Source organism: Pithys albifrons, chromosome 27, assembly GCF_047495875.1.
Source record: "Pithys albifrons albifrons isolate INPA30051 chromosome 27, PitAlb_v1, whole genome shotgun sequence".
Classification (NCBI taxonomy): Eukaryota; Metazoa; Chordata; class Aves; order Passeriformes; family Thamnophilidae; genus Pithys; species Pithys albifrons.
Window position 1 is genome coordinate 951,915 of NC_092484.1, and position 15,145 is coordinate 967,059.

The 15,145-nt window shown below is 48.6% G+C and overlaps 1 protein-coding gene across 1 annotated transcript in view; it reads left to right on the top strand.

The window, feature by feature from the left end:
- AP3D1 (adaptor related protein complex 3 subunit delta 1) overlaps positions 1-15,145 on the top strand; it is a 47,748-nt gene that overhangs the window by 25,321 nt on the left and 7,282 nt on the right. Inside the window, exons 10-26 of the mRNA XM_071577875.1 lie at positions 163-212; positions 624-672; positions 1,441-1,586; positions 2,853-3,001; positions 3,079-3,309; positions 4,429-4,660; positions 5,067-5,212; positions 5,347-5,488; positions 6,207-6,278; positions 7,664-7,739; positions 8,852-9,051; positions 9,728-9,801; positions 11,974-12,190; positions 13,295-13,357; positions 13,959-14,057; positions 14,792-14,941; positions 15,075-15,122. Of these exons, the coding sequence (XP_071433976.1) occupies positions 163-212; positions 624-672; positions 1,441-1,586; positions 2,853-3,001; positions 3,079-3,309; positions 4,429-4,660; positions 5,067-5,212; positions 5,347-5,488; positions 6,207-6,278; positions 7,664-7,739; positions 8,852-9,051; positions 9,728-9,801; positions 11,974-12,190; positions 13,295-13,357; positions 13,959-14,057; positions 14,792-14,941; positions 15,075-15,122 (2,144 nt within the window). The remainder of the gene's footprint in view (positions 1-162; positions 213-623; positions 673-1,440; positions 1,587-2,852; positions 3,002-3,078; positions 3,310-4,428; positions 4,661-5,066; positions 5,213-5,346; positions 5,489-6,206; positions 6,279-7,663; positions 7,740-8,851; positions 9,052-9,727; positions 9,802-11,973; positions 12,191-13,294; positions 13,358-13,958; positions 14,058-14,791; positions 14,942-15,074; positions 15,123-15,145) is intronic.

A 15,145-nucleotide genomic window follows, 5' to 3' on the forward strand; every position in this document is an offset into this window, starting at 1 on the left:
AGTCCAAGCACAGATAAACAACAAAATAAACTGTAATAGAAATAGAAATAAAATAAGTAGACCTTTCCCTGTGAGCTGAGCTGGGTGTGGATCTTTAGGTGCTGTGCTCTTGCAGTGTCTCACACCCCAGAAATGCTGACTGGAGTTTGTGTTTTGTTTCAGTTCTGATCTCTCTGTCCTCGGGGATGCCCAACCACAGCGCCAGCATCCAGGTGGGCCCTGGGCTGGGGGTCACTGTCCTGCCCTGCCCTCTGACCCCAAGTGCCCTGGGAGTGGGACTGTGCTCTCTGCCAGGAGTTAAAGCATTGGCTCCCCAAAGGGCTCTTACTTGGGGGCCATCCTGCACCCTGAAGAATTTTCTATATAAATTTGCTTTTTTAGTTGGGTCTAAATGCAGATTCTTCTCATTTAGAGTTGCCCCAACTCTGTATTCAGCTCCTGCTGTCACTACACTCATACAGAGCTTCCTTCTGGTGGAAAATCTGTGATGCAACAAGACCCTCTGACCTGGAGACCTTTGGGACTCACTCACTGCCCTTCCTTGTGTACTGAGTAAACCTTATAAAGGGTTATTTTAATTAAGCCTTGTAATAAACCTGACGTGGTCCTTTTCTTTTCCCCAGCTCTGTGTTCAGAAGTTGAGGATATTGATAGAGGACTCTGACCAGAACTGTAAGTGTGGTGCTTGTCTCAGTGCAGCTCTGGGGAGGCTGCAGAGCCTCAGAGCAATGGGCTGTGTCTGCAAACACCTTACTTGGGGTTGTAGGGCCTGGTGTGCTCCAAACAACTGGGGGTTTCAGCCTGGAAATGATTCTTGATGGTGAACACTTCTTTATACTGATGTTTTTTAAAACAAATGAGAGCAATTATTACTGTTGTTTGTGGTCTTGTAAATCTAAAACAGTTCTTTCCATGCTCTGGGACTTCCCTTTTTATAGACTTGCTGCTTGGACAGCAGTGTGAGCATAACAGTAAAATGGGAGTGTTGTTGACTTACTTTAGTGACTACAAAGAATACTGGGAAACTTTTCTTTTGTGCAGCTCTTCTTCCTGCCCATCTGAATTTTCCCCAGTGAGAACAGGACTGTCATACACCACTCTCCAGTGCTTGTAAAGCTGTGTCCATCCCAGGATGCCTGTTCTCAAAGCCCATAGTTTCTATGTATTAAATATACATATTTTTAAATCAGTGATAAAACTTGAGGTGCAAAAAGACCATGATGAAGATTATATGTATAATTCCATATCTGTGCATGGGATTATGGAGTTAAAGACTGTGATCTGTGATGCACAACTCTCAGAAGTGCTTTTCTTCATCACAGATTTTTATTCAAGTGTGTGAATACCAAGTGCTCCTGCTGAAACCAGCTTTGAGATTTCATGCTCAGCACAAAACAGTGTTTCTATATTTGGAAAGAAGTTTTATTTTGTCTTTCACAGTGAAGTACCTGGGACTGCTGGCAATGTCCAAAATCCTGAAAACACACCCTAAGTCAGTTCAGTCTCACAAGGATCTCATTCTCCAGTGTCTGGATGACAAAGATGAGTCCATCCGACTCAGAGCTTTGGATCTCCTCTATGGCATGGTAAGTTCCCACATTTATTTCCTCTGCAGCCCCTGAACCCTTTAGGAAAGGGATGTTTGAGGAAAAATATGCAACTTTCTCTGCCCTCTCCCCAGCTGACTTGTGATAACAACTCCCATATCTTTCCTGGCACTTATGACAAGTGAAACACCTGGCACAGCATGAGAGGGCTGTGAAAACTGATTCAGAATTTCTCCCAAATTGACTTGCAACTTTTTGAAATCATGTGAAAAAGAGAGAGAAGGAAAAGGAAAGGGAGAGAAGGGGAAAAAAGGAAAAAATGAGGTGCCTGCATTGCACAGATTTTGTTTATTTACATATATAATATACAACTTCTTTTGGCAAAAAAGCACTACTGGTATGGGATCCTTTGTGTAGTGTCTGAAGGGGGATTGTGATGTTCAACCCTTGTGGTAGTTCTGGCTTTAGTTTTAGCTAAGCCTCAGTTCAGCAGGCTCAGAGAGTCTACACAGATTAGAGAGGACAAACATCACCCGACTTAAGCAACCAAAGAGGTATTTCATATCATTTGACATCAAATCAAGTACAAAGGAAGGTGTAGGAGGTGCCTGGCTCAGTCCCTCCATGGCCTGTGCTGAGCAGACCTGCTTTCACCCTTGCTGGGAGTGTTGGGCCTCCTCACTTCACAGCTGTTTGGTTTGGGAAGTACTTTTTATTCCCCTTTGTTGGTGGTTTTCCCCTCTCTTGCTGAGTATCCTTTGGGGGAAGTTTATTGGAGTGTTTTTGTGAGCTGGGGTGGTGGAGGTCTGTGTTGTTTTGGTGGACAACTTGGTTGTTGTTGTTGGTTTGCTTTTTTTTCCCTCTCCCACATCTATATACTTGTGTTACATCATATTCTGTTTTTAATTGTCTCTCTTTTGTATAAGAAGCTTTGTATTTTGGGGTTTGTTGGGGTTTTTTGTTTTGGTTTTTTCTTTTCTCTCCTCTGTTTTTTTTCCTCTCTCCCCTTGATGGGGGTGTGGATTCCCTCTCTCTGTCTTGGGCAGTTGCATTTTGCCTTTCCCTCCCTGCTCTCCCCTTGGTGCAGGAGTGGATTTTCAGTCTGTGTTGGGCAGTTGCATTTTGCCTTTCCCTCCTTCCTCTCCCCTTGGTGGGGATGTGGATTGTCTCTCTCTGTGTTGGGCAGTTGCATTTTGCCTTTCCCTCCCTCCTCTCCCCTTGGTGGGGATGTGGATTCTCTCTCTCTGTGCTGGGTAATTGGCATTTTGCCAGCCCACCCCAACACACCCTTCAACTCTTTCCCAGGTGTCAAAGAAGAACCTGATGGAGATCGTGAAGAAGCTGATGATCCACGTGGATAAAGCCGAAGGGACGACGTACCGGGACGAGCTGCTGACCAAAATCATAGACATCTGCAGCCAGTCCAACTACCAGTACATCACCAACTTTGAGTGGTCAGTGCTTTTCCCTGCCAGCTCCGAGCCCAGCCCCCGGTGCTGTGGCACCGCCCTGACCCTCCCTCCCTGCGCAGGTACATCAGCATCCTGGTGGAGCTGACGCGCCTGGAGGGCACGCGGCACGGCCACCTCATCGCGGCGCAGATGCTGGACGTGGCCATCCGTGTCAAGGCCATCCGCAGGTTTGCCGTGTCGCAGATGGCCACGCTGCTGGACAACGCCCACCTGCTGGCCAGCAACACGCAGCGCAACGGCATCTGCGAGGTGCTCTACGCGGCCGCCTGGATCTGCGGGGAGTTCTCCGAGTGAGTGCGCCCGGCCCGGCCCGGCCCGCTGCTGCTGCTGCTGCTGCTGCTGCTGCAAGGGAGGCTTTGGGGCAAGGGTTTGTGCACCTGGAAACTGCCAGAGTGGTGCTGCCTTCCTGCTCCCTCACCCTGTAGGGTACTGGGGTTGTTCTAGCCAAGGCATTTTGAATAGCTGGGGCTTTAATTGCCATAGCCCTGCCCGTGCAGGAAGACATGGTGGTGAATCATGGAATATCCTGAGCTGGAAAGGACCCACAGGGATCACCAGTCCAACCCCTGGCCCTGCACAGACACCCCAGCAATCCCACCATGTCCCTGTCCCATTGTCCAAACACTCCTGGAGCTCTGGCAGTCTTGGGGCTGTGCCCACTGCCCTGGAGAGCCTGGTCAGTGCCCACCACCTTCTGGGGGAAGAACCTTTCCCTGAGATCCATCCCAGCCCCCTGGCACAGCTCCAGCCTTTCCCTTGGTCCTGTCCCTGGTCCCAGAGCAGAGCTCAGTGCCTGCCTCTCCACCTCCCCTCAGGAGGATCTGTCAGTCAGACCAGGAGATCCCATCTTTGGGACCACTGCCAGGATGGAGAGGATCATCCAAACCCTCCTGGAGCTCTGGCAGCCTTGGGGCTGTGCCCACTGCCCTAGGGAGCCTGGTCAGTGCCCACCACCCTCTGGAGGAAGAGCCTTTGTGTCTTGGATGTGTGTGCAGATGCACCTGATTACCCAGCTTTCATCTGGGTAAACTGAACAAACTCTGTGCTGTAGTCTCATTGTTATTCAGCTGGTTTGGTGTTTCTTCTTGTGGTTATCCTGAACAGCCTCCAGTTTACATTCACATAGCAGGCATGATGTATAAGGAACAGCTCAGATCTTCATCTAGTTAAAAAAGTTGTGCAAAACAAACTGTAGATGAAGAAACATGAGGACATACATCACATTTTTACTTTGAGAGAACTTAAGCTTTCAGTTTGTAGTAGTCCAGGTTTTTTGTGCATCTTCCATTTAGTTGTGAGCAGACAATTCTGAGCAAGAGCACGAGATCTGTTAAAACAAGTACTGTGCTCTGTATTCCTGTGTGTGTTCAGCACTGCCTGCTGCATTTACAGACTCTCTGTGCTTGCAGACACCTCGAGGAAGCCAACCAGACCTTGGAGGCAATGCTGAGGCCTAAAGTGACCACTCTGCCAGGCCACATCCAGGCAGTGTATGTGCAGAACATGGTGAAGCTCTACGCCTCCATCCTGCAGCAGAAGGAGCAGGCTGGGGAGAAGGAGGCAGCTCAGGAAATTACCCAGCTGATGATCGACCGCCTGCCTCAGTTTGTGCAGAGTGCAGACCTGGAGGTCCAGGAGAGGGTGAGAGAACAAAATTGCTTTGGGGTTTATCATGGAAAGTCTCTCATTTGTCTTGGAAGCATGTCTGTGATTTTCTGTGCCCATGCACATTTTCTATAAGCTGTTATCAAGGATGAAGCCCAGATCTTATTGCAGTTTGATGCCATCTCTGAAGGCTGCAGGAACTTCACTCAGAACAATTTAATTTTAAACTTATTCAGGCATGTAAGGACACAAAGAGGACCCAGCTGAAAGGAAGGGTCAGTGTGGATTTTTCACAGTTGCTCCAAACCCACAGTTTGTGCTGCTTCTCCTAATTCCCTTAATGGAGTAGAACACTTACCTTCCGCTGACTGTCACTGCAGTTGACTTGTTTGGTTCTGTGTGTTAATATTACTCCTGAAATTCCTTCTGCATTTGTTTTTAGGCTTCTTGCATCTTGCAGCTAATAAAATACATTCAGAAGCTACAGGCAAAAGAAGTTCCTGTAGCTGAGGAAGTGATAGCCCTGTTTGCTGGTGAGCTGAACCCTGTGGCTCCCAAAGCACAGAAGAAAGTACCTGTTCCAGAGGGGTAAGGTTCCTTCTCTCTCCCAAAGCCTTATTTAAACTTTTAAACTCTTAAATAATACAGCAAAGTGTATGATGAGGCCCTGAAGTACTCAAGGGAACTGAATCAAGCTGTTTGTTTACTGCAATTCTCCCCAGCCTGGACCTCGATGCCTGGATCAATGAACCTCCATCAGACAGCGAGTCTGAAGATGAAAAGCCCAAAACAATTTTTCATGAAGAGGAACAAAGGCATTCCAGACACAGACAGCCAGAAATAGATGAAGAGGAACTGGCCAGAGTGAGTGAAAGTTAAAATGGTTTTCCTTACATAATTCAGTAGGAATGTAAGTGCTGCTAAAGCAGTTGGAGCTGGTGTGGACTCCCCACGTAGCCAGGGAGCTGTTCTGCTCTGCAGCTCAGGGAAGCTGCTGATCTGATGTGAACTGATGGAGTTCAGCAGCCTCTGTGAGCTGCTGTGACGTGGCTGTTCTCAGCAGTGATCCCACCTTTGCTGCCTCTGACCTTTTTGGGTTCACAGACAGAACTTGATAAGAATCTTCACTTCTCTCTTTACAGAAATGAAAACATTTGAATCGCCATCAAAATGTGGTCTCTGGGATGTTACCACTTCTAGTCTATAATTAAAAAGCAAAGAAGGGTGTTCTGAGGAGTATTAGTTATACAATCATAGAATCATGGAAGGGTTTGGGTTGGGAGGGACCTTAAAGCCCATCTCATTCCACCCCTGCCATGGACAGGGCCACCTTCTACCAGCCCAGAGTGCTCCAAGCCCTGTCCAGCCTGACCTGGGACACTCCCAGGGCTGGGAATTACTAATGGCACTTGTAGTGCTGTCCTAGTGTGTCTTGTAACTCAGAACTGCTTTATCATACACAAGCTGCTCTGCTGTTGTCTTTTCACAAGTAGTTATGTATTGCTCCAAGAATTCCTGGAGTTTTGCACTTTGATCTCTGCCTACAAACAAACATTTTAACTGCAAATTCTTTCATTTTTAGCGTCGGGAAGCCCGGAAACAAGAACAGGCCAACAACCCATTTTATATTAAAAGCTCTCCCTCCCCACAGAAGGTGAGTCTGAATTGCAGTATCCCACTGGCCTCTCCTGTCACTGTGTGAAGGCTCCCTGACTGGCAGGGCTGCAGCTTCCTCTGGGACATTCTGATCATTTCCACTGCAGCTCTGACCACTTCATGGTGTGTGCACTGCAGTGGCTGCCCACAGCTGGTTCTGTAAGTCTTGGTTGTGTTGAGGGCCTCAGGAATGACCTGATACCCCCAGAGCAGCCAGTGCTCTGTGTTTGTGCAGTTTGTGCCAGCTCTGGGTGATGGCAGAGCTCACATCACCAGGCTCCTCACCCAGAGCCCTGCAGGGAGCAAACCTGGAACATGCTCCCTGTGTCTGGAGGATCAGAAAGTTGTGGTCTCTTAACACCTTTCTCAGGGAAAGATCCTGCTTTATTCCCTCTATGTTCTAAGGACTTCCCCATTTCCCTCAGCTCAAATCTCAGTGTTTATCTTTTGAAGTGGCAAGTTACTGACAGTAAAACACAAACCAAAAATTCTTCAGTGTTGCAGCAAACCTTTAGGGCAATAGTGGGGTTAAAACCTTTAGGGCAATAGTGGGGTTAAAACCTTTAGGGCAATAGTGGGGTTAAAACCTTCAGGGCAATAGTGGGGTTAAAACCTTCAGGGCAATAGTGGGGTTAAAACCTTCAGGGCAATAGTGGGGTTAAAACCTTCAGGGCAATAGTGGGGTTAAAACCTTCAGGGCAATAGTGGGGTTAAAACCTTCAGGGCAATAGTGGGGTTAAAACCTTCAGGGCAATAGTGGGGTTAAAACCTTCAGGGCAATAGTGGGGTTAAAACCTTCAGGGCAATAGTGGGGTTAAAACCTTCAGGGCAATAGTGGGGTTAAAACCTTCAGGGCAATAGTGGGGTTAAAACCTTCAGGGCAATAGTGGGGTTAAAACCTTCAGGGCAATAGTGGGGTTAAAACCTTCAGGGCAATAGTGGGGTTAAAACCTTCAGGGCAATAGTGGGGTTAAAACCTTTAGGGCAATAGTGGGGTTAAAACCTTCAGGGCAATAGTGGGGTTAAAACCTTCAGGGCAATAGTGGGGTTAAAACCTTCAGGGCAATAGTGGGGTTAAAACCTTCAGGGCAATAGTGGGGTTAAAACCTTCAGGGCAATAGTGGGGTTTAAACCTTCAGGGCAATAGTGGGGTTTAAACCTTTAGGGCAATAGTGGGGTTAAAAGGCTGTAGCCAAGAGAAGGGTCTTTTGTAATAGTTATCAACTGGCTTTAAAACTCACAGGATTAGTAACAAGCTGTTCCATTCCTATCCTTTGAAATGTTCACTTAAGGGATTGAACTGCTTGATGGTTTGTAATGTGTCTGTTTACACAGATTGGTACTTGCAGTGCTCAGGATGTAACAGAGTCTTTGTTTCTCCAGCGATACCAAGACACTCCAGGGGTGGAACATATTCCTGTGGTCCAGATCGACCTTTCTGTCCCATTAAAAGTTCCAGGTAAGCCACAGCAAATCTTTGAAATTAATTACAGAAATTCAGTTCAGCAAAAGACATAATTCCTTCGTAGGAATTCCTCCTGAGGCTTTGAAGGGCAAGGAGCACACTTGCATTAGACTCTTAAATATCTCCTTAATTTACATGTGAAAATAGTACTTTGCAGTCTGAGTTGCTTTCAAGATAATACTGGAAATAATTCTGTGATGAAGGAAATTGTGCAGCCAAGTCTGTAACGTGTAAAGTAAACACTGTTCTGACCAAGTAAATGGTGCAGGTGACTGGGAGGTGTTAACTGGAGTCCAGTGGTAGAGATCCTGTTCTAACATCTACATTCAAATATCAAAAGGCATTTTTGTATCTAATGAGTTGTTTTCAACTGAAAAGCTGTTGATAAAATGCACTGCATTGCAAGGGATGAGTTCCAAGTGTAAATATTTGAGGCTTTTCCCAAAAATGTGGAAAGATCTCAGTATTAGCACAGCAGTGGCACTAATTCTGCTTAAAGCGTCAGTGTTTGAGTGCTTTTTGTAGTGTAGTTAATGTGGGCAAGAGGCAGAGAGAAGGACTGAGCTTTGTGTTGTTTCTGGAGAGATGGAGTGTGACAGCAAAGCTGCCTGGGGGGCTGTGGGAGCACCGGGGGGGGGCTGTGGGAGCCCAGTGGGGGGCTGTGGGAGCCCAGTGGGGGGCTGTGGGAGCCCAGTGGGGGGCTGTGGGAGCCCAGTGGGGGGCTGTGGGAGCCCAGTGGGGGCTGTGGGAGCCCAGTGGGGGCTGTGGGAGCACGGGGGGCTGTGTGTGAGGGGCTGTGGGAGCACGGGGGGGGCTGTGGGAGCACAGGGGGGGCTGTGTGTGAGGGGCTGTGTGTGAGGGGCTGTGGGAGCACGGGGGGCTGTGTGTGAGGGGCTGTGGGAGCACAGGGGGGGCTGTGTGTGAGGGGCTGTGGGAGCACAGGGGGGGCTGTGTGTGGGGGGCTGTGTGTGAGGGGCTGTGGGAGCACAGCGGGCTGTGGGTCCTGCTGGCTCTGAGCAGCTGGAAGCAGAATCACTCCTGCCACACCGTTCCAGTGGCCCATCCATGTGGGCTGTGGCCTGAAAGCAGCTTGGCTTCCCCCACAGGAATGCCCATGTCTGACCAGTACGTGAAACTGGAAGAAGAGAGAAGGCATAAACAGAAACTGGAGAAGGACAAGAAGAAGAAGAAGCAGAAGAAGGAGAAGAGAGGGAAGCACCACCGGCACAACTCGCTGCACACGGAGAGCGAGGAGGACATCGCGCCCGCCCACCACGTGGACATCATCACTGAGGAGATGCCAGAGGTCAGGGGCTGTGCCTGCTGCCAGGGTGGCATTTCTGTGCTGCTCCTGAGAGCTCTGCCCACAGCACTGCCAGCCACTTGGGAGCTTTGCACTTCCAGGGCTCTGCTCCCCTGCAGGGCTGGTTCAGAAGTGACTGCCTGGGATGGTCCCAGGCTGCTCTTTGCAGGGGAAGAGAGTGACTTTTGTGATTCTTTTTTTGAGCACAGAAAGACAAAAATTGCCCCTGAAGTTGTGAAAAAATCCAAACTAACCAACCAAACAAACAATGTGCATCTCTGCTCTAAAAGTAGTCCTGTCCAAATAGCATTAATTATGCTGTGCTGCTTCACTTTGACAGTAACTTGCTGTCTAGTCAGCAGGTTTGCAGCTGATGATAATTAATTGCACATGCTGATGATGTCATCTGTATTTGTTCTAAAATTTCCTTTAATCAAAACCGAACAGCAGCCATTCAAATGCTGCAGTTCACGAAGGAGGGTTTCTGTTCTAAATTAATCTTGTAACTTGATGCTGCATTGAAGAGCTTTGTCCCTGTAAGTGCCTGACTGCACCTGGCCTGGGCCAGGGGTTACAGGCTCCAAGACACTTAATTTGAGTGAGGTAAAGCTTTAGTTTGGAAGTTGCTCGTGGTTTGCTTCCTCAGTGGATGGTCTCTCTCTCTCTCTCTCTCCTGCAGAATGCTTTGCCCAGTGATGAAGATGACAAAGATCCCAACGATCCCTATAAAGCACTTGATATAGATCTGGATAAGTAAGTGATGGTTTGTGTGTGAATTAATGAGCTGCTAATGAGAACACAGGAGGAGGAGGGCCTGGCTGAGGCTAAACAGGCACAGGCACTGACCACAGTCCAGAGGGGAAAGGGCTAAAGTGTCTCACCAGGGCTTGGGTGAAACCTCAGGTGACCAACGAGTTGGGCTCCCACTGCACCAGGGATGGCAAAAGCTCAGCTGCTGGATTAGGGAGAGGCCTGGGAGGGACAAGGGAGTCATGGAGTGTGACTGAACAGAGTCTGGAAGCTCAGGCAGTGTCAGTGGGTCAGATGTGAGTCACTCCCAGCTTTTGGATGTCCCACTGTGTGTCTGCTGTGCCCTGTGTTGGCACTGAGCCTGCCCTGTGTCTGTCTGTCCATCCCAGAACCGCTGTGTCCATGGCAAGCCCATGTGTTGTCTTGTGATCACTGACCAGTAACACCCAGTTCGTGCCAGCCTCTGCCCTGGGGCTGTTCACTGTGGTCCCACTGCTGAAAAACGTTCTGCCATGGCTGAGGGAGCTGAGTGACCAGCCTGGTTCCAGTGCCAGCACCCCAGTCCTGTCTCCACATCAGCTCTGGGCTGTTCACTATTGCACCTGGAGATTGGGGGTTTTAATTGCTCTTTTACAAAACCACCATGCTAAAAACACCTGCAGGTTTATGGTCCAGGGATGCCTCCTGTGAAGACTCTGCAGGCCCATGTGGTGTGTGTGTAGTATCTTTGTCCCTCTGATTCCTGTGCCCTTCTCTGCAGGTCCCCCATTTGCAGGGCTTTGGCTCCTCACTAACTTGCCAAAAAGTGTTGTAGGATTTTTAAAAAGTGAAAGAACAGTTTATGAAAAACTTCCCATCAAGTTCCTCTGAGTCTGCAGGTGAAAATGTTTGAAAGGAAGTTAATTTTTGCCTGTGTTTGTGTGCTGAGCCTCAGCAGTGCAGGGCAGAGCCAGCAGGGCAGGGGCTGAGGACTGTGCTCTAGGAAGCAGCCCTGGAATGTCACACCGTTCCATCCATTCCCTTCCCATTCCCCACCCCCATGAGTGGCTGTGCTCTCTGTCATGTTCTCATGTCTCTGTGCTCTCTCTCTCACTGTGCTTGCACTGCTCTGTCTCCCTCACACACAGTCTGGGTGCAGGGAGGCCTCCCAGGTAAGAACACCTTCTGGTGGGGACCTTTGTCAGGTTGGGTGATTTTGGTGGCCAGTGTCAGTCCTTGAAGGGTGGTGGAACTCTGGAAATCAGTGCCCCTCACACCTGGGCTCTCAGCACCCACCCCTGTTCTGTGTGTGTGGAAGAGCTGAAGGATGAGGCCTCTCTGCTGCTCACACAGGGAGGTCCATCCTGCCCTTACAGTGTCTGAAAGAGAGAAATTAATTGGGTCTGGCTCTTCATGCCATGTAAGCAAAGAAATTAAGGCAGGTGGGGCTGTTAGAAATCTTCCTGAGCTGGTGTTTGCTGTGCACATATTAAAATTAACACTAAACAAAAGCTGAGAAACAGTAAAAGAGGCAAATGATGAAATTCTTGCTGATTTCTGGAAATGTTTGACAAGCACAAGAGAAATTTCTGAGGTGTTCTTTGCCCAGCTAATGAATCTGGGATACAGTGTAGATGTGAATTGCTATTTGTGCTTTTGGAAAACAAAGTTAAATATAACTTAACTTTTGAAATGTGATAGTAGAGTACAAATTCATAGTGCAAACTTCCAAACTAAAAAACTACTTGGAATAACTCCCAATTGGAGTGATCCACTCATGAAGAACAACAAACCCCACACCCTTCAAGGGCTGTTTGAGCTATGCTGACATCCCACTACTCCTATTTCCACTCTTGGAAATGCTGTTTCACATCCTTGCTCTTCCTTGGAGAGAATTCCACAGCAGCAACATAACACAAATGTGTTCTCCTGGTGTTGTTACTCAGCCTGCAGGTCTGTAATTAGCACTTTTAAGAGTTAAACAGCAAGACCTTGGCTCTCAGTCCCCTTCAGATCATTTCCTTCAGCCAGGACAGTGTCTGCAGTTGCATCAGTAAATCTCAGGTGCAGAAGTAGGTGCTGATGGAAGATTTTGGGGCCCAGCTCTCTGTAAACAAAGCACACCTTGTCTTGGGCAGCCAGCAGGTGATCTGGGCTGAGGGAGGCTCTTTGGGTCATGGGCTCTTTCTTTTCAAGGCCCTTGGCAGACAGTGAGAAGCTGCCAGTGCAGAGGCACAGAGATGTTGAGGCCCTGAAGTCACCAGACTCAGAAGTTCCCCTAGCAGAGAAGAAGAGCAAGAAACCCAAAAAGAAGGAAAAGAAGCACAAAGAAAAAGAGAGAGACAAAGGAAAGAAGAAAGAGAAGGAGAAAAAGGTGGTGGAGGAGGAGGAAGAGGAGGAAGAAACAAAAAAGGTAATTCTCCAAGACTTGCATTATTTTAGCAACTGCTGTTATTTATTGCTGTGTTCAGTGTGTTGCTTAGGAACAGTCACAGTTGACAATTCAAGCAGCTGAATGCCTTCAACCTTTATTTCCCTAAATTTTTACAACCATAACAGCAGGTATTTAAAGATTCCTGTTAATAAAAATAACATTTCCTTACCCCCTAAGCTAGCAAAACTCAGCCTACACAGCAGAGCTGCCAGAGCATCTTTGGAAGGTGTTTACTGGTGTTTTGTCTGCTCTTCAAGTGGGGAATTCCTTACCAGAGTCCCTGGGACTGGGGTTTGTTCTGCATCCTGTCTTCCACATATTGCAGCATCTTTCTGGCCTGTAGCACCCTCATAACCACCCTGCAGAGATGCCCTTCTCCCCTGCAGTGCAGCCTTGGAGTGCCTGGGGATGGTGTTGAGGGTTCTGGGCAGTTACTGTCGGGGTTTGGAAGTTCTCAAAGGCTCAAGTGAAGCTTCTTGAACTATTTGCTCCTGAATGTGTTGCAGCACCTGGGCATGAGGAGCACCTGGAGTGTTGCATTTCCATGAAAACTTAGGGCTGTAATTTAATTGTTACAGAGTCATGGAATCAAAGGGTTGGAAGGGACCTTAAAGCCCATCCAGTGCCACCCCTGGCATGGGCAGGGACACCTTCCACCAGCCCAGGCTGCTCCAAGTTTATCCAACCTGTCCTTGGACACTCCCAGGGCTGGGACAGCCACAGCTGCTCTGAGCACCTGTGCCAGGGCCTGCCCACCCTCACAGGGCAGAATTCCTTCCCAATAGCCCATCTGAGAAAGGGAAGCCATTCCCCTTGTCCTGTCCCTCCATGCCTTTTCCCAAGTCCCTCTCCAGCAATCCTGGAGCCCCTTTAGGCCCTGGAAGGGGCTCCAAGTTCTCCCTGGAGCCTTCTCTTCTCCAGGCTGAACACCCGCAGGTATCTCAGCCCTTCCTCACAGCAGAGGAGCTCCAACTCTGTGATCTTTTGGGTTGGTTTTCTTTGTTGTTGTTGTTTTTGGTGGGGGCTGTTTGTTTGTTTTAAGAATGGAATCAAAACAATCGGGTTTTTTCTCTTGAAATTCAGGGGGAAGATTTGGATTTCTGGCTCTCCACTGCTCCCCCACCTGCTCCCACTCCCCAAACACAGGTACACTTGTTACCCATCACAGGAAACTTTGCTCCTGGCTGTGTGTGGGCTGGGCAGGGGGCTGTGTCTCCTGCAGCACGGGGGAACAGCAGCTCCATCTCCTCCCTGCTGGGGAGCAGGGCTGTTGTGTCTCCCCAGGTCAGAGCCAGTGGAGGGGGAGGTTTCAGTCTCATCCTGCTGTGCAGGTCCAGGACAGCAACAGAAATACAGATGTAGCTACAGACTTGGTCAATTACTGTGGGGTTTATTATTACATGGTTGTATGGCTTTATTTCCCAGTGTGAGCTAAACCAAGCAGTGTTAACAGACATGAGAGACAGAGTGGGAAAGAAAAAGTGTCCTGAATTCTGATGGCAGGTTTTGGAGGAAGAGGCAGGGAATATTAGGGGATGTATTCCTTGGAGGAAATCTTCTGAACCATGTCCTCAGGTGACCATGTTTGCTGGGTTTCAGAGACATAAATTGAAGGGCTTGATACCACTGAGCCTGATGTGATTTTTGAAATAACAGTTGGGGGTGAGTGTCACTGCTGAGATTTCTGTTTGGTGTGAGATTGGGTTGTCTCAGCTGCACAGTGTCCTAATCCTGCTCATCTCCTCAGAGCGAGCCTGGAGTGGGAGCTGCTGTGGTGGCTGAACCTCAGGAGGCAAAGAAGGAACAAAGGGAAGAGCAGGAGGAGGAGGAGGATGATGAAGGAAAGGTAAGTGGTTTAAGTTAAGAGGAAATGCCCCTCAAGTTGCACCAGGGGAGGTTTAGGTTATATACCAGGAAAAGTGTTTTCATAGAAGGGGTTGTGAAGCACTGGCACAGCTGCCCAGGGCAGGGTGGGGTCACCACCCCTGGCAGTGTTCAAATGTGGCACTGGGGGACTCGGTTAGTGGGGAACAAGGTGGTGGTGCTGGGCTGGGGGTTGGACTTGATGATCTTAAAGGTCTTTTCCAACCTTGGTGATTCTCTGATTCTGTGAAGTTGGTCTCACCCTTTAGCCACATTCTCCTACTGTCTCAAATTCCTTAAAAAGCAGCACACAGGAATTGCCAACACTCCCTGTTCAGTTTAAGGATCACCTGCAAGTGCTCCATCCTTGAGGAGCCCTGAGCACCTCGTAGGGAGGGGTTTGGTTCTTCCTTGGGCCAAGAACAGCTCACAGTTAAAGCTGAGCTTCCAGGCACTTGGAAAGGTTTGGCTTTGTGCTGCTCCTAAGCTGCTTTGGGATAAGGTATTGTCATCCCAGTGGGGACCAAGGATTTACTGGGACTCCACATGGATTTGAGGAATGGAAGCTTTGCTTTGGGTTCTGCAGGAATGAAAAGCTTTGCTCAGTGCAGGGAGTGGGAGTCAAGTTGGAAGTGGGTACAGGGGTCAGGGTGTCACAGCTTGAAATCAAGGAGTTTTTTTTAAGGGTTTGCTGTAGAGCCTTGTTCTTCCTGGCAGAAATCCTCCAAGCATAAGAAGAAAAAGCACAAGAAAGAGAAAGAAGAGAAATCAAAGGATAAAAAGAAATCCAAAAAGAAGAGTCATCACAGTGAGGAGGAGCCGCCGGAGTCGGTGCAGAATGGAACACTAGAGGATGAGCCACTACCAGTGAGTAGCTGTGCCCTGGCAGCCCAGCCTGGGGACAGGACAGAGCTGAGCTCCTGGGGAGGAAGGAGAGTGATGGCTCTTCTCAGAGAAATTACAGCATGACTGATTTCCCTATTTCCCTCTTGCTTTTCAGCCCATGTCCAGTTACCGCCTTCTTGCTGAAAATACGTACATTAAAATGGTGAGTTTTTTCCAGGTGTCTTC